This window comes from Carassius gibelio, chromosome A20 (genome assembly GCF_023724105.1).
Source record: "Carassius gibelio isolate Cgi1373 ecotype wild population from Czech Republic chromosome A20, carGib1.2-hapl.c, whole genome shotgun sequence".
In the NCBI taxonomy this organism is placed as follows: domain Eukaryota; kingdom Metazoa; phylum Chordata; class Actinopteri; order Cypriniformes; family Cyprinidae; genus Carassius; species Carassius gibelio.
The window spans coordinates 4,858,094-4,876,914 of NC_068390.1; the positions used below are offsets into that span (position 1 = coordinate 4,858,094).

The 18,821-nt window shown below is 43.5% G+C and overlaps 1 protein-coding gene across 2 annotated transcripts; it reads right to left on the bottom strand.

Annotated features, from left to right (window-relative positions):
* Positions 1-6,834: 6,834 nt before the first annotated feature.
* LOC127938705 (BTB/POZ domain-containing protein 9) lies at positions 6,835-17,343 on the bottom strand. 2 transcript variants are annotated; one of them, XM_052535522.1, is made up of 10 exons: positions 16,953-17,343; positions 15,328-15,691; positions 14,536-14,803; positions 13,727-13,946; positions 13,308-13,427; positions 12,977-13,086; positions 12,703-12,892; positions 8,506-8,613; positions 7,595-7,673; positions 6,835-7,521 (listed from the first exon to the last, which is right to left on the bottom strand). In XM_052535522.1, the coding sequence occupies exons 1-10, from the start codon at positions 17,132-17,134 to the stop codon at positions 7,444-7,446; spliced, it is 1,719 nt and encodes a 572-aa protein (XP_052391482.1). In that variant the 5' UTR covers positions 17,135-17,343; the 3' UTR covers positions 6,835-7,443. The 2 variants fall into 2 exon arrangements, with proteins under 2 accessions (XP_052391482.1, XP_052391483.1); XM_052535523.1 differs by lacking the exon at positions 8,506-8,613 and having other exon boundaries at positions 16,953-17,330.
* Positions 17,344-18,821: the final 1,478 nt, after the last annotated feature.

An 18,821-nucleotide genomic window follows, 5' to 3' on the forward strand; every position in this document is an offset into this window, starting at 1 on the left:
TGTGTTTAATTGTAAATGTAAAAAAAGGGGTGGCACGACAGCGTTTCACCACAAAAATATTTCCAACTTCTTTTACCTACATGCAATGAACGAAAAGAACTTCACTTTGAGTGTATGTAGTCATACAGAGGGGAACTGAACTACAGGGACTGAGTACCATAAACATTAGTAAATCACCTTACATGATTCACTCAAGATAGTTTATAGTAAGCAGCAGTATTTACAGTTGTCTTACATATTTGCAGTTGTCTTACATATTTGCCACATATTTGCTCATTTTCTCTTGAAAAAGAGATTTTTAATCTCAACGAGTACTTTCCTGGTTAAATAAAGGTATAAAAAAAAAAAAAATTGGCCTCCGACCATCATGGCCTCCTAACAATCCCCATATCTGCCTATTGGCTTCATCACTCCGTCTCCTCTCCACCAGTTAGCTGGTGTGTGTGTGTGTGTGTGTGTGTGTGTGTGTGTGTGCGTGTGTGTGTGTGTGTGTGGTGGGCGTTCAGGCGCAATATGGCTGCCGTCGCATCATTCAGGTGATGATGTGATGATGATATCACACAAAATAATCCATAAACTTACTCATAATATAGTAGTGTAGGTGTTTTATCAGTGTCCAATTCTTTTTTGGTGGGCATTTAAATTAAATCGAAGTATTATATTTAGTGTATGCTCTCTGTGTTTTCCCCAGGTCGCCGTGATTTTGCCAAGACATGTTCCTGGATCAACATTACGGTCCATAAGTATAGACATATCCAGTCCCGGCGCCAGAAGATTTTAACAGGGGGGGCTATCCCTTCTTCCCGGGGGGGCACATAGCTTGAGTGTCGGTCGGTGGGCGTTTGATGATGGAATTTAATTTTTCCTATAAAACAAAGTAACTAGTATTACTAATCATCGTCACTATTTGCAAAGAAAAAACAAATTATTATGATTTTTCACTGGCCCTATGCACATCAGAACTGGTTCAAACCTTACGCAAACATTTTTTTAAGTCACGATTAAAATATGACGACGTTATAAACTAATTATGCATTCTATTGTAGCTAAATAAAAAACACCAACCTGCTAGAACAGCTGGAGTCTGCGGCGCTTACTCTCGTTGAACCTTCTCAGTAGAGTATCTTTCCATTCATCCCGAAATTTTCTTGTCAAGTCTCTTTCAAATGCCAATTGCACTAAATGAGCCTTTCGCTGATGTAGCATGCTCCTGCGATTGTCCGTGAACACATGTTTCAGAGTAGAAAATGAGTTTTCGCATGTAGCTGTAGAAGCTTCAAATGTCAGCGCACATTTCATTGCAGTGAGTACGCTAGGCATGGCTTCAAGCGTGGTATGATGCTCCCGGAGTATTTGTTTAAGTGTTAATTTTTCGCCACTAGAAATCGATCTGGACAGTACTTTACCCAGGAATTGTCGGGCCACAACAAATTCTGAATGAACCACTTCCGAATTAATTAAGTTCATCATATCTTGGTAAGAGTTGAGCATCCAAGAAAGTGCTGTCACATTTTGGATCAAAAGCTGAAAGAGCTTCAATTAACTTGCTATTTCTTTCTCCGAAACGCTCCGAGGTTTCTGCAAGCACTGCATCCAAAGTACTGTAGAATAATAGTCTGAGCTCTTCTTGATTTCCCAAATCACCTTGAGCCTGGCCGATGCTTTCCTCCAGCAGATATTCTTGAAGGCCTTTGTTGATGGTCCGCTTTCGTTTGGGAGGTCTTGGCATTTCAGTGTCGTCGGCCTTTTCCCACAGCTCTAAGAACTCAGATTCACTGCGCAATTTCGTAAGGCATTCTGAAGCACATGTAACTAATTTGACTGCACTTAAAAGGTCCATGTTTGGAGCATCAAGCAGCAGTAGAATCTTATACAATGAATTTGAAGCTCGTCTCTGATACTTCCCTAATCAGGCCAGCTGTTCAACTCCATGCGCAACTCCGTCTCGTATCTGCGGTTTCCATTGATTTCGGCTAACAACAAAGTAATGTCTTGAAAAGAATTCAGAATTGTTTTGACAGTTTGAAGATGCCCTGTCCATCGCTGTAATCTCTTAAGCTGCTGCCCTCCATACAAGACAGCAACGCTTGGCTTCTTTATGAATTTATAAAGCAAGTTACATACATTAAAGAAGTCTTCAACCGCGGGCTCTGGGCATATTGCATGAACTACCACAAGATGGAGCTGATGATTGAAGCAATGCACGTACGGAATCACTCTTCCTAATTTGTCCTGCAAAATTTTCTGTACTCCTCCATTTTTTCCAGACATGAGAGAGGCCCGTCATACACCTGGCTCAGTATTTTAGAAGTACTTAGCCCATTGTTTTCAAGCTCTGTAATTATTGTGTTAGTAAGGGTCTGGGCATCCCCTTTTTCAGTTGTTGTCATGGAAAGAAGTCGCTCTGTGACTTGATAATTGTCTTAAACAAACGATTATGGAAATATTTTCCATTCCAGTTGGGTCACGTGTGCCATCTACTTTGATTGTGTACCACGAGTCTGCAACTTCTCGAACTATTTCTTCAGTGACCAGACTGCTCATGTCTACAATGACGTCATTTGGAATTTCGTGAGAACTGTACGTTGCATTGCGTGGTATTGTCTTCATAACACTCCTTAACTCTGGATCTTTTCGGAGGGTATATTCGAATAATGAAAGGAAAAGTCCGCTTCCATCCTCTGTTATATCCTGTCAAAAGCATCTTTGCTTCCCCTTAGCGGCAAATGGTTCACTAAAAGAAACTCAATCATGTCCACTACAGAGGAGATGTAGTAGCGATTCCTAGCTAATTGGTTACTGTTAACCATAGTGGAAATTTCCAGAGTGCCATGCTTGTAATGTGCTCTTTTGACGCTGCATGTTTGTTAAGGCCTTTTCCGCCTCTACAGCGTGTTTCCAATCACTGAAGCCGCTTACAGTGAAAGCGTTGTCTGATGGAGATATTAGATATTTCCTACATGGAAAACAAAATGCAGCATCTGCTTCTACGGAGTATTCAAACCACTCCCGTGACGTGTACCATGATGCAACAAATGATCAATGCTGGTTGTAGCAAAGGCGAAGAGGAAAACGTCTTAATTTAACCTGATTTGGTTTATCCTCACCAAGGTCGAAAGGCACTCTTGATGGTCCAGGCGTGCATGAGGATCAATAAGTGTTGGTGTCTTGTCGACTAGCGTGTCTACTGAGTTGCTGTTGGATGCTTCCAATTGCACGGTCGCATCTGGCAAACTATGGGACCGATTTATCATATATTTTCGTATATCCATTTTTATACTGCCGTACGGTAATCTATCTAACCATTACTGATGAATCACGCAATTGTAAGAAGCTCCCTGATAGGCTAGCGTTGCTAGGAGACAAATCTCCGCCTACCACCAGTCTGACGGTCATGTCAGATTTTTGCCTGATATTTTTTAGGGGATATGGTATGATTAAAACTCGATTCAATTTAAAATAAGTAACGTTTTGTTTTTAAACTTTTTATTGAAATTACACATCACATTTTATATCACATTATACTTATTTAATTACATTTTTATGTTCTATTGTGCCAGGCTTAGGAGGGGGGGCTTGAGATCATCGCAGGGGGGGCTAAGCCCCCCCTTGACGCCGGGCCTGGACATATCCCCTAAAAATATAGTCCCTACCCCTAAACCTGACCCTACCTATGGTTTATTCCTAAAATCAGAAATAAATGATAGGTGAATAACAAGGGTGTAGAAGCATTTAACCCTAAAACTGACATTTCATGAAAACGTCTCCCTTAAAGGGGGGGTGAAATGCTCGTTTTCACTCAATCTCCTGTTAATCTTGAGTACCTATAGAGTAGTACTGCATCCTTCATAACTCCAAAAAGTCTTTATTTTTATTATATCCATAAGAGAAAGATAGTCTGTACCGATTTTTCCCGGAAAAACACGACCGGCTGGAGGCGTGACGTGTGGGCGGAGCTAAAGAATCACGAGCGCGAATAGGCTTTTGCGTTGAGAGCGTTTGGAAGCTGTGACATTACCGTGAGGACAAAACCAACCAAAACAAACCATGGATAACAGTCAGATTCAGCGTTTATTTATGATCCAGAATCAGATCCAGAGGCTGAAACTGAACAAGAGCAGCATCAGCAACGACTCGCTCCGAGCAGGGCTCGAACCCGGGTCTCCGGTGGGAGGCGGACGCACTAACAAGGAGGCAGAGATATTTGAAGCAGTTTTACTCACCGCCTGTGGTTCCAACACACGATCGTGACCCTTTTTCGTTGGGATTGCATCATCCTTAAGAAATAAACGATACGCAAACCCGGCGTCAAACTGGGCCTTGTTTGTAAAACAAGCATCTTCGAAATGCAGGGAACAAACACAAACACTTGCACAACTCCGTTGATGCTCTGTAAAAATAAACTCCATCCACTGGTCCCTTAATGCTGTTTCTCTTTTGGTAATCTGTGCAGGGTTGTCTTGCCCTGGCAACCAAAAACACACTCCTTTTGTGACATTTGGCGACGCTCTCGCTCTGATCAGTGAAGTCTGTTGTGCTCTCAGTGCTCTGCTATACGGGAGCGCTCTCTTCCGGCAGAAGTGCCTCAGGACCCATATAAGGAAATTCCGCTCCATCTAACGTCACACAGAGCCATACTCGAAAAAAACTTTCCCAAACTTGTGACAAACCGGAAGGAGTATTTTTGGAACAGAAATACTCCTTCAAACGTACAACTTAATTTTTGAAACTTTGTCCATGTTTAGCATGGGAATCCAACTCTTTAACAGTGTAAAAAACTCAGCATGCATGAAATAGCATTTCCCCCTCCCCTTTAATTCTCAAGAAAAAAAGAATAAGTGATGTTTAAACACCCCATTCATTCATTCGCTGAAATGGTTTTCTTAGCAATATTTTGGAATCTAAATTAAGTGAATTTTACTTTAAACAAGAAGAATAATCAAAATGCAAATGGAAACAAAATTATTTTTCTTACCACATGAAAAATTAGAAAAATACACTTAAAGACTAATTACCTTGCAATTTTTCTTATGTAGAAAATCTTGATTTAAGAATCTTTAGATATTTTGACTGGAAACAAAAAAATACAATGTAAGAAAAGTATTTTTGGTTACACTTTATTTCGATTGTCCACTTTAGACATTCTACTTACTATAAGTAACTTTCTAACAACATGTCAACTACATATCAACTAAATCTCAGAAATTTGTAACTACATGTCTACTATCTCTCAGAGTAGACTGTTAGGGTAGGTTTAGGGTTAGTATGGTTGACAATAAGTTGACAAAGAAAGTGTTAGAAGATATTAAGCAGACAGTCTACTAATACTCTGCTAGTTGACAGGTAGTTGCAAAGTTACTGCTAGTAGAATGTCTAAAGTGGACTATCAAAATAAAGTGTTACCATATTTTTGCAGTGCTGTACATTAATTCAGTCAAGTCAAGTCACCTTTATTTATATAGCGCTTTAAACAAAATACATTGCGTCAAAGCAACTGAACAACATTCATTAGGAAAACAGTGTCTCAATAATGCAGAATGATAGTTAAAGGCAGTTCATCATTGAATTCAGTGATGTCATCTCTGTTCAGTTAAATAGTGTCTGTGCATTTATTTGCAATCAAGTCAATGATATCGCTGTAGATGAAGTGACCCCAACTAAGCAAGCCAGAGGCGACAGCGGCAAGGAACCAAAACTCCATCGGTGACAGAATGGAGAAAAAAACCTTGGGAGAAACCAGGCTCAGTTGGGGGTCAGTTCTCCTCTGCTTTCTTATAATATCCATTTAGTTTTCTGAGCAACAACCAATGGACAATTAAGCTGATTACTTTATGGAACAGAAGGATAGTTGGAGAAATATGCCGTCACCATCACCACAGCGGTTTAATTTATTTTCTGTAAAAATGTATTTCCTACAAATACAGAAGCAACTGTTATCTTTTTTCCTGTTGGATTTTAATATTCTTTAATACTTGTTATTGTGGCAGTCTCCTCTTCATCTGTTTTTCATAATTTTTGGGTACTTCTTGCTGTTGGCTGAGTAGAAGACAGATGTTAATTTAATTAACTATAATTAAGAATTGTTTGGATTAGATAATATTGAATTATGTATAAAGAGCATTAGACTTTGTGGAAAAGCTGCTGCAAATTTAATCAGACTGAATTATAGTTATTAAATATGTCAAATGCTTGTAAAATATGTAAAAATAATGTAGCCTACAGCCATGAACCTTTTATATTTAAAGAGGTCATGTGATGCAATTAAAATGTTTCCTTTCTCTTTGGGCTGTAACAAGCTCTTTGTGCATAAAGAATATCTGTTAATTTGCAAAGACTAAAGTCTCAAATCCAGAGATATTCTTTATAAAAGTTAAGACTCAACCACACCCTCCTAAAACCTGATGGCTTCATGTGACGTTAAACCCACCAGTAGTGCGGCAGTAAGTCACTGTTAAAGTTGTGAGAGAAGCAGTCATTTGTTCCTGTGGCTCAGTGGTAGAGCATTGTGATAGCAGCACTAAAGGTAGTGGGTTCGATTCCCAGAGAACACACATACTGATAAAAAGATGTATATCCTGAATGCACTGTAAGGGTAAAAGCGTCTGCTGAATGTATCAATGTATTTGGCTTCTGCAAACTGCTATTAGTGCAGTTCTCTGGTCGTGTATGCTGTTGTGTGATCTACAAGGATTGCTTCTGTGATCTGAGCTCCTGGAAGAAACAGCGTCCAGTCTCTGAATCTGCCCTAAAGTCTGACTCTATGTGGACTGATCAACTCAGAGCAGGGTGCCAGACACGGGCTAAACTCAAAACACTGGAAATCACTAGAGCACATTTTAGAAAACCAACACTTTATTGAGTTCAGCATATACAAACCCAGAGAAACACACACAGCTTCAAAATGACCCGAGGCTATTAACAGCCTCACAAACCGTGTGTGTGTGTGTGTGTGTGTGTGTGTGTGAGCAGCATCAGAGCCCAGAACAAACACACAGACTCTGGAAGACAGTGATGTTCAGAGAGGTCAGTATCAAACAATTATTTACAGTGTGTTAGCCACCATACATTAATAAAGTCTAGAAGTACAACACTGAGCAGAATGACATATCACGTGTTCTTCGATTCAGTTGGGATCAGATACTATGCTTAATAATAGCTTGGATGGATCTAATTTAAAACTCATTAAAAATAAGTGTTTGAGTCCATTACCAATGTTATAGTGCAATGTCATCTCCAAAACTGAATATATTAGAAGAGAAAACAAGTTCTTATTTGAATAAATATGCTTCAGATCAACTGACAATAATAAGCAAACAATCTAATAAATAACACATAAACCAACAATCAAGTAAGAAGTCCTGGTCAGTGCAGATGAAGTGAATGGAAGTCTTCAGGAAGTGCAGGTGTGATGATGATGATGATGATGATGAAGAGTGAGGAGCATCACGAGGGCTGTGTGCGGGACGGAGCGGCTCCTGGCTCCAGCTGCGCGGGACACTCAAAGTGCACACAGTGAAAGACCTGCAGGGATCATGGGAAAGAGGTCAGACACACAGACGCTTGTGTTGAGCAGAGTTCCTCCGCACGCTCTCACCTCATTGGCAGTGTTGTGAGTCCCCACGATCCGCACGAACGCCGCCGCATGCTTGTTAAAGCTCAGCACCTGCCAGGATCTGACATCACAGAGAGACGCACGCTAAACATACAAACCTCATGCACTCTTAAATATCACAGTTTCACTGAAATCTACATTTAGTGGGAAATCACATTTAACTCTTTCCCTGCCAGAGTTATCCCGCTTTTGCAGCTTTTTGTGTTTTCAGTGTTGTACACTCGAGGGCGCTATTACACACTTCTGAACGAGTACAAAACCTCCCGAACACAAACACACATGAACAGGAAGGAGAAACCGTGATCTCTCATGTAAACATATGCATATTAAATATAATGCAATCATCAGCAATAGACAGCACATAAATCTAAACTGCATGATGTTATGGAGTAAAATGTTGATCCAGGAAGTGATATATGTCTGTGCAAGCTTTAAAAGGTGTTGAAGGAAGCGACTTACTGGATTTATGCTTCGATAATCAGACTGAATATTATCCAGATGTAGTTCTTAATAAAAAACGTGATTTTCTCAACTTTTTGCTCAGAATTATGCATTTTTATGAAACTTACCTATATTCAAGTGTTGATTAAAAAAAAGGCTTTAAGATCGAATAAAACTGATTCTTTTTTTTTTCTTTTTTTGAAGTAAAGGCTCTGTTATTTATTTTGGTGTATTGTGCATTCAAATATTCATTCAGAAAAATATACTGGAGGACATCAAATTTAAGTAAAAATCATCAAAATCGCTGGCGGTGGCTGGCAACTTGTTTTCAGAAACGGTGGCAGGGAAAGAGTTACTAATCCACAAATGAATGAAAGGTATTTAATAATCGACAGTAACTGTCAGTGTGAGTGTGTGAGTGTGTGTCGTGCTGCAGAGGATGGTCAGGTCACCGGCAGGACACTTTGGTCCGGTCCAGCACTCTGGTCCACTGCTGCTGGTTGGTGGACACCTCGATGTAGTAACTGTACGAGCGTTCATCACAGTCCCACAGCAACAGCCTGAACACATCACAGACGTCTGTCAGTCAGAACACAGAGAGTCTTCAGCTCTCTCTCTCTGTCGCTCAGGTCTGTTTGTGGGTCTTACTAATATTAAACCAATGAACTAGGGCTGGGAAGATAAATCAATGCAGAATCGATTCGTAGATTCTCAGAATGCATCGCGATTCCTCTGGATTCGATTCTGAGCTTAGATTTCAACAGCAGATGGCGCTCTAATCTAGTTTTGATCCGCACACTCAAATGCTCATGAAGAAGAGTGCTACAGAGTGCTTGTGAGTCATGTAAGTTCACTTCATCTCAGAATGCTTTTATGATGCAGGAGTAATGTAAACACAGCCCACTGTGAACACCTTTTTAAATCGCTTCAACCTTTTTAAATTTTATGAATTATTTGGAAACGAGCGGAGTACGGTTGTTTCTAAAGCACGCAGTGCCATCTACTGTTCAAAACTAATGTCAGAATCAATTGAAGAAAGAATCGCGATGCATTCGGAAAATCTCAGAATCAAATCATTTGCTGAAGCATTTCTCGATTCACGATGCATTGATTTATTTTCCCAGCCCTACAATGAACAGCATTCAGAAGAGCTTGTGAGTAACCCTCGTCACTCCACTCTCCTTCATACAGCGTCTGGAGACGGATCTCAGCTCGCTCACAGTGCACTGGTTAATAAACGACTGATCTTTGAATCGGTACAGGGTTTTATTATACTTCAGTTAATTTGTACTTATTTTTTGGTATATTTCAGTGCTTAATGGTGTGCCATGGGATTTTTTACTGATCAAAACTGTGCTGCAGCAGAAAATGGTTGGGAAAGATGGCTTTAGGCACGCCGACAAGACCCTTGAGTATTGTTCACGAGCTGCGCATCTGCTGTGGAGGGAGGAACTTCAGTGAACCAGAAATATGAGTCAGTGGACTACCTGAACCAGAACAATTTGTTCACCTAAAAGATTTGTTCACGGACGAACCATCACTAGTGCAATTTCATATAGCCAATATTAAATATTTGGAATGCATATTTTCATATTTCATTAGGTTCTTTGATAAGATTACAATACCAAGGTCTAAGTAGCAACGTATCTTCCATGATGTCCCCGATGCGTGGGTCGGGGTGGGTAAAGAAATTTTACTTTATTTGCGGGCTGGAGCGGGCCAAATAATTTCATAAACGCGGGTTGGAAAAAAAACCTGACCGGTGCATCACTAGACTGCATGAGCGAGCACGAGTGATACTGTGTCTGCCGGTCCACGACTGGAGAAAAAGATGAGGCTCATTAAAGCTCACTGGGTGAGTTTTCTCCTCTGAGAGAAAAGGCTGCACAACTGACAGAATAAGTTACAATATCTGAGATATTGCTGCTAAATTTTATTTGCTTTTTTTTTTTTTTACTTGAATGCCATTGCTTAAATTGATATTATTTATCTTTTGACAATTAACCTCCTGAGTTCAGAAACATTGTTTAATATAATTGCTGTTCATATTTTTATTCAAAGATCAGAATCAAGATAAATGTATTACTCTTATGTTTCTTATGATAACTGAGATAATTCTGCTAAATGTATTCTTTCTTTACCTTGAAAGTCATTGCTCTAAGTTATCTTTTATATTTCATATTTTGTTCAAATGTTTAATATATCTGCTGTTCATATGTTCATTTATTAGTGTGTTATATGATTAGAATGTTGTCCCAGTTTTAAGATAAAGCACAGCAATGATATTTGAGAGTGTATTTTCCCTTTTCAGGAAAAGTGTCAAAAAAGCAATTCTTGACTAGGTATCGGTATCGAAACAATAATTTTTGTATGGTGACAACACTCACACACACTCACTCACTCACTCACTCAAACACACATACTCACTCCCACACACACTCACTCACTCTCTCACACTCACTCTAACACAAATACTCACTCCCACACACTCACTCCCTCACACTCACTCACTCTCACACACAAACACACACTCACTCTCTCACACACACTCACTCACTCTCACACACATACTCACTCCCACACACACTCACTCACTCTCTCACACTCACTCACTCACTCTCACACACATACTCACTCCCACACACACTCACTCTCTCACACTCACTCACTCTAACACAAATACTCACTCCCACACTCACTCCCTCACACTCACTCACTCACACACAAACACACACTCACTCTCTCACACTCACTCACTCTCACACACAAACACACACTCACTCTCTCACACACACTCACTCACTCTCACACACATACTCACTCCCACACACACTCACTCACTCTCTCACACTCACTCACTCACTCTCACACACATACTCACTCCCACACACACTCACTCTCTCACACTCACTCACTCTAACACAAATACTCACTCCCACACTCACTCCCTCACACTCACTCACTCACACACAAACACATACTCACTCCCACACACACTCACTCACTCTCTCACACTCACTCACTCACACAAATACACACACACACTCTCACTCACTCTCTCCCACACACTCACTCCCTCACACTCACTCACTCTCACACACAAACACACACTCACTCACTCACACACACACACACTAACTCACTCACTCTCTCACACTCACTCACTCTCACACACATACTCACTCCCACAAACACTCACTCTCTCACACTCGCACTCACTCACTCTAACACACATACTCACTGACTCACTCTCTCACACTAACTCACTCACTCTCACACACATACTCACACACATACACACACACTCTCACACTCAGTCACTCACACACTTTCTCACACACACACACACACACACACACACACACTCACTCACTCACTCACACACATACTCACTCCCACACACACTCACTCACTCTCTCACACTCACTCACACAAATACACACACACACACACACTCTCACTCACTCCCTCACACTCACTCACTCTCACACACACTCACTCACTCCAACACAAATACTCACTCCCACACACTCACTCCCTCACACTCACTCACTCTCACACACAAACACACACTCACTCACTCTCTCACTCACTCTCACACACATACTCACTCCCACACACACTCACTCACTCTCTCACACTCACTCACTCACACAAATACACACACACACTCTCACTCAATCTCTCACACTCACTCCCTCACACTCACTCACTCTCACACACAAACACACACTCACTCACTCACTCTAACTCACTCACTCTCTCACACTCACTCACTCTCACACACATACTCACTCCCACACTTTCTCACTCACACAAACACTCTCTCACACTCGCACTCACACTCGCACTCACTCACTCTAACACACATACTCACTGACTCACTCTCACACACATACTCACACACATACACACACTCTCACACTCAGTCACTCACACACTTTCTCTCACACACACACACACACACACACACACACTCACTCACACACATACTCACTCCCACACAAATACACACACACACTCTCACTCACTCTCTCACACTCACTCCCACACACTCACTCACACTAACTCACTCTCTCACACTCACTCTCACACACATACTCACTCCCACAATTTCTCACTCACACAAACACTCACTCTCTCACACTTGCACTCACTCACTCTAACACACATACTCACTGACTCACTCTCTCACACTAACTCACTCACTCTCACACACATACTCACACACATACACACACACTCTCACACTCACTCTCTCACACACAAATACACACACACTCATTCTCACACTCACTCACACACTCACTCTCTCACACTCTCTCACTCACACAAACTCACTCACACCCACACTCTCTCACCTCACACTCAATCACACACTCACTCACTCATTCACTCACACACACACTCACACATACTCACTCACTCACACTCACACACTCTCACACTCACACTCACTCACTCACTCTTTCTCACACACAAATACACACTCTCATTCTCACACTCACTCACTCACACAAACTCACTCACATGCTAACTCGATCATACATGCACTCGGTCACTCACACACACTCACTCATTCATTCTCTCACTCACACACTCACTCACACTCTCTCACCTCACACACTCACTCTCTCACTCACACACACCTGAGGGAGCTGATGATGTAGGGCTGTGCTAGCTGGATGACGATGGCTCCGGAGCCCAGCTGATGACAGGTGTAGCCCGAGTCCCAGTCGTAGTTGTGTGTGTCTCCGTTCAGCAGAGCGTTTCTGCTGCGGCTCACTCCCTCGATCACACTCGCACACGCCGAAACCGTGGCCACGTTTTCACTGGGCACTGCAGACACGAGCGGGACATTCACTCACACACGACCAACACTACACCGCAGATAAAACAACCGATGACAACATGACGTCTTACCCACAAGCCCCTTCTCCAGAGTGAAAGGACGGCTGGTGAACATGCACTCGAAAGCCACCAGATGGAAGACTTTATTGACAGTGTTGTGTGTTCCTACAATCCTCACGTACCTGAGAGATGAAGAACAGCACAGATCCATCTGCTTCCACACACTTGTGATGCCAGCACACACCCATTCAGGAGATTCACACACACTGGACTTACAGGATAGAAGCTCTGGCTTTATGGTCAGCATTCTTACATTAACAAGGTGGATATTAATATAATATTATTATGATTATCTTGCAGCAAGATCTACTCTGATTATTAGGAGAGCTCCACAGCGCTTTACCTGCAGACCCGAGGAGAGAAGAAGAGCTTCTGCCAGGAGCGGCACAGGAACCTGGAGTGATCCACCACCCGAACCCAGTCCAGCTCATCCACAGACACCTCGATGTAGTACGAGTACGAGCTGCAGGAGAGGAACAACTCACACTCCGTTACATCAACACACACGACACACACAACCAGCTCAAACACGCTTCAGCTACAGCCTGAAATCCTCCACAGCAGATGAACTCTGATATCAGAACAGACGCATGTTGTTAAAGTAGCACTGTTGTGTTGGAGAAACATCTATGTGTACGGTAACACCCTAAAATGACCGTAAGCCTCAATTTAAACAACTATAGTATAATGACAAGTAAAGGTAATAAGTTTTGACAAAACGTTTTCTAACATGAATCATATAATAAGAGTGCGGCGGCTCACCGGCTGTCCCGGTCCCACAGCAGGATGCGGATGTGGTTGATGATGAAGGCCTGGCCCAGTTTGACCTGGATCCCGGAGCAGCCGTCCTCCTCTATGGGGTGTCTGGAGAAGCCATGGTCCAGATCATAGTTCTGCGTGTCTCCGTCCAGTAACGCCGACTTCAGCTCGCCTTTGACCACCTGAGCACCGTGCTCCATCGTAGCGACATTCTCCTCAGGAACTACACACACACACACCACACACACACACACATATACACACACACCACACACACACACACACAGACACACACACACAGACACACAAACACAGACACACACACACAGACACACACACACAGACACACACACACACAATTCTCAGTTTGATTTTAAGAATCTGGTAAAAACATGTCCTCTCTGAGCACTACATGATTCATCAGTATTTCAATCTGTAAACTCTAGGATTCAGAGTAGATCCCGCTTTAGATCAGAACCTCTACAGGAAACAGCTAATCTCTGCAAACACCAGCCAGCCTGATCCACTGATGATTCAGGTCTCGGCTGAAGACTGAGAGATTGCAAAAACACAGCTGTACAAGAAACTATGAAAATATGCTACACTTTAAGGCATCCTTCTCAGTGTAATTATAATAAAGTACGGAGTAATGTTAAAGGTGTTGAAAGAAGGACTGACACCGAGTGGTTGATCAAGGTATTTCAGGCCAAATTCAAAACACTGGAGAGGGTTTTCCACCCGTCCCTCATGATCCGAGATGAACTGAAAGACACGAGCAGGGCTCTGGATGTCTCTGAGGAGCAAAGACTTACCCAGCATGCCCCGGTAGTTCAGGTCCATGTCTCGTTTTTCCGAGCGCGTCTTGATGGCGTCCAGAAGATCATCAGGACTGACCAGACCAGACGGACGCACCACGTTCAGCATCTCGGTCAGCGTCATGAGCGGCAGACGCACCGCTGACATCACTTCCTGTGTGGCCGTCCCATCACCGTTGTGCTGACACCAGCGTGCCAAAGCCTGGAAGATCTCCCGCTCGCTGGCCGCAAAAGAGTCCCGCCGGACGACGGTCAGCAGAGCCTCCTGCAGGAAAACACACCTTTAAACTCTCGTATGTACAAATAAATCTTACTCCACGTGATTAATGTCTCTCGTTAGCCATCATTCTGAGACTGTACTCGCCTGTGTGTGTGTGTACAAGTCTAGCACATGTACTTTTACTCGCTGAACACTGTTTGTTGTGTTGTTTGGTTTGCTAAGAATGAAGGAAAAGTGCACCAATTATAGTTCTGTGTAAGATTTGACCAGATTTAGAAACACCCTTCATCCGAGCGAACACCTGCACCTTAAACTAGAAGCTCTGTCCCGTGTCCTGGATGGCTTTGTTAAAACCATGAGCTAATCAAATATTCAGCTCAAATCAATAATGCTGTGTCCTATTATTGACTTGCATGGGAAGTATCCATGTATTAAGTGAGATAATGTAGATTCAGCCGGATGTTATCACTCATTAAACCCCTCCAGGATGAAGCAGGGCGTGATCTGGGTTAGGGTTAGTGTGATGCTCATCATCTCTTCCCTACAGCTGCAGAAGCGCAGAGCGGTACCTTCGACAGCGTGGTGAAGCCGTCTGACAGCAGGACGTCCGGCGCGTGCCGGTCCATGAAGCAGCAGCAGGCGGCGGCGAGGGCGCTCAGCGAGTACAGGCTGGCCACGTTCATCACCACACACACGTTCTGTGAGCTCAGCACGGTGCGCAGGAACTCAGACGTGGAGTCCTCCAGCAGCTGCAGGCCGTAGCGGTTGGCCAGGCCCAGGAAGTCCAGCAGAACCTCCTCTCGTGCGGCACTGAGACTGACCCGGCCCGTGTACAGATACTGCAGCAGCATCCCAAAGGCTTCAGCACGGGTGTCCTCCAGACGCACCTCGACCTGCGGCTGAGACTCCTTCATTCCTCCGTACAGAAGAGCCCTGAGGAAAACACCCACAGCTCATCACACCACACCTCAACACACCTCTCACCTCATGACATCACACCTCAACACATCACACCTCATCGCACCTCAGAAGCGATTCTTTATTGATTCTGAAAGCGATTTTGTGTAGCTTGTTAGTGAATTACAGCTGTGTAGTAAATGCCGCTCCACCTGAACCAGTGTTGCCAAGTCTGCGGTTTGTCCGTGGGTCGAAGCAATACCAATATCGTGATATTTAGCGCCTAAACTGCGAATTTCCAACCCTTCCAAAAAACGTATATTTTAACCCCGGGAAGCAATTTCTATCCGGGAACCTCCTGGAAACGCGCTTGGGCTAGTTTTGAACTAGTTTTGAGAAGCAACTGGGCATTATTTGTTGTGAAAACCTGGCAACCCTGATCTGAACACATGTGCTGGAGATGTACTTCTAATCACAGGAGCTTCTTTACTGATGAAAATCACATTAGATTTTTTTTGCACAGCCCTACTACAGAACTAGACTGAGAGAACATTTAAAGGCTTTGCAGGTGTTTTGAGTTAATTATCTGATTAGAGTGTGGCACCAGGTGTCTTCAATATTGAACCTTTTCACAATATTCTAATTTTCTGAGATACTGAATTTGGGATTTTCCTTAGTTGTCAGTTATAATCATCAAAATTAAAAGAAATAAACATTTAAAATATATCAGTCTGTGTGTAATGAACGAATAAAATATACAAGTTTCACTTGAAATCAACTTTTTGATGATATTCTAATTATATGACCAGCAGCTGTACATCACATTAAATGTTTAACTTTGTGTCTCTTGGCCCAGTTCACTGTTGCTGTAATAATGGCTGCCTGCTAACACTGAAAAATACATCTTCATGACTCGATTAGGTGAGTTTGTCTTTATTATTATACACGTTAGGTTTCTCTATCAGGTGTCAAAGTTGAACCACTCAACCGGAAGTACTCCAGTCAGATCGTGCATCCATTCAGTGAGTGTGCACTTGTCGGTTAAAGTTAACATTTTCAAATAACAATCGCTGTCACGGACAGTGAGTGACCTAAAATATTCAGGTAAAATGGGATTTTCCCCGGTCATTGTTAAAAAGCTCCGCCCACAGAAACACGTCACAGTGTTTATTAACTAAAGAGAGGGTCAATGGTGCTTCGGGATGATCTCGCGCGGGTCTCAGCACAGATCATCGCCCGACACTGTGAGCGGAGCTCAGCGGAAATCACGGCAGTGTCCGTGAGCGTCTACCGTTACCTGAAATAGTGGCATCTTGCCGCCAGAATGACACGGTGCGCGGGAAAGCGCTTGTTCTCCACCAGGAAGGTGATGTCACTGCACTGCAGTCCCGCCAGCAGCGAGCCGAGCTGCTCCGCCAGCAGCTGCACATGATCGACCTCCGACACGGAGCTCCGGCGCAGGGGCTGGCTGCTGCTCATCGCGCCTCACGTACATCCACTGTAGACCACCAGCCGCTCGGTACGCACGAGACGCCGTGGACTCCGTTAACAACACCGCAGTTTTGATGCTGAGCGACACCAAACACTGTAGAATACAAAAAAGTACTTTGAGCCACACTGACCGCGATGGCCGTGACCCGGAAGCTGATGTGCGTATCTGACAGCGGAACGCGCAGCGCGCTCTGGCGGCCGGAAGCAGCACGAATCCTCTAGCGATTTTTTTATTTTTTTTATTAACTACTTACAGTTTTTTTCAGTCGCTAACAAGCATTTGTCCAAGCAGTTGTCACATTTTCAAAACTCTAAACACAATTAGCACAGCATCTATCTATTGTGGCCATACCATTCACACATTTCATGTCGTTTTCACACAATATGGAGTCACTGAACACATTTCCACAATGCTTACATATTCTGAACAGACAAGCTATACCTCCCAACAAAATTATGGATCGTTTTTGTAGTATTTACAAATGTTAACACACAACATCCCACAATAGCAAAAACAATGTTCCAAACCTTAGATACAGTATAAAAACCTCTGCTTCTGCAATGATATCAGTTCAAAAACAATATATCTTAGCTGATTTATGTTGTGTAAATTGGGCCAACCACAACTGATTCCAATCTGGCTTAGACTCAATGGCAGGACTTATTTTTTAGACAATAAACTTATACAATAAAAGGAGGACTTTGAAGAGTGATGTTTTTGGAAACAGAAACAGAAAAAGAGAAACACTGTAATTTATGGACGAGGAAGAGTCAGAGCAAGGGGCCCAGGGAGAAGAGCAGGAGCAGTGAGAGGAGCAAGAGCAGTGAGAGATGCAGTGAGAGGAGCAAGAGCAGTGAGAGATGCAGTGAGAGGAGCATGAGCAGTGAGAGATGCAGTGAGAGGAGCATGAGCAGTGAGAGATGCAGTGAGAGGAGCATGAGCAGTGAGAGATGCAGTGAGAGGAGCAAGAGCAGTGAGAGATGCAGTGAGAGGAGCATGAGCAGTGAGAGATGCAGTGTGAGGAGCATGAGCAGTGAGAGATGCAGTGAGAGGAGCATGAGCAGTGAGAGATGCAGTGAGAGGAGCAGGAGCAGTCATAGATGCAGTGAGAGGAGCAGGAGAAGTGAGAGGAGCAGGAGCAGTGAGAGGAGCAGGAGCAGTGACAGATGCAGTGAGAGGAGCAGGAGCAGTGATAGATGCAGTGAGAGGAGCAGGAGAACTGAGAGGAGCAGGAGCAGTGAGAGGAGCAGTGAGAGGAGCAGGAGAACTGAGAGGAGCAGGAGCAGTGAGAGGAGCAGTGAGAGGAGCAGGAGCAGTGAGAGGAGCAGGAGAAGTGATAGATGCAGTGAGAGGAGCAGGAGAACTGAGAGGAGCAGTGAGAGGAGCAGGAGCAGTGCGAGGAGCAGTGAGAGGAGCAGGAGCAGTGAGAGGAGCAGGAGAAGTGAGAGGAGCAGTGAGAGGAGCAGGAGAAGTGAGAGGAGCAGGAGCAGTGAGAGGAGCAGGAACAGTGAGAGGAGCAGGAGAAGTGAGAGGAGCAGTGAGAGGAGCAGGAACAGTGAGAGGAGCAGTGAGAGGAGCAGTGAGAGGAGCAGAAGCAGTGAGAGGAGCAGGAGAAGTGAGAGAAGCAGTGAGAGGAGCAGTGAGAGGAGCAGGAGCAGTGAGAGGAGCAGGAGA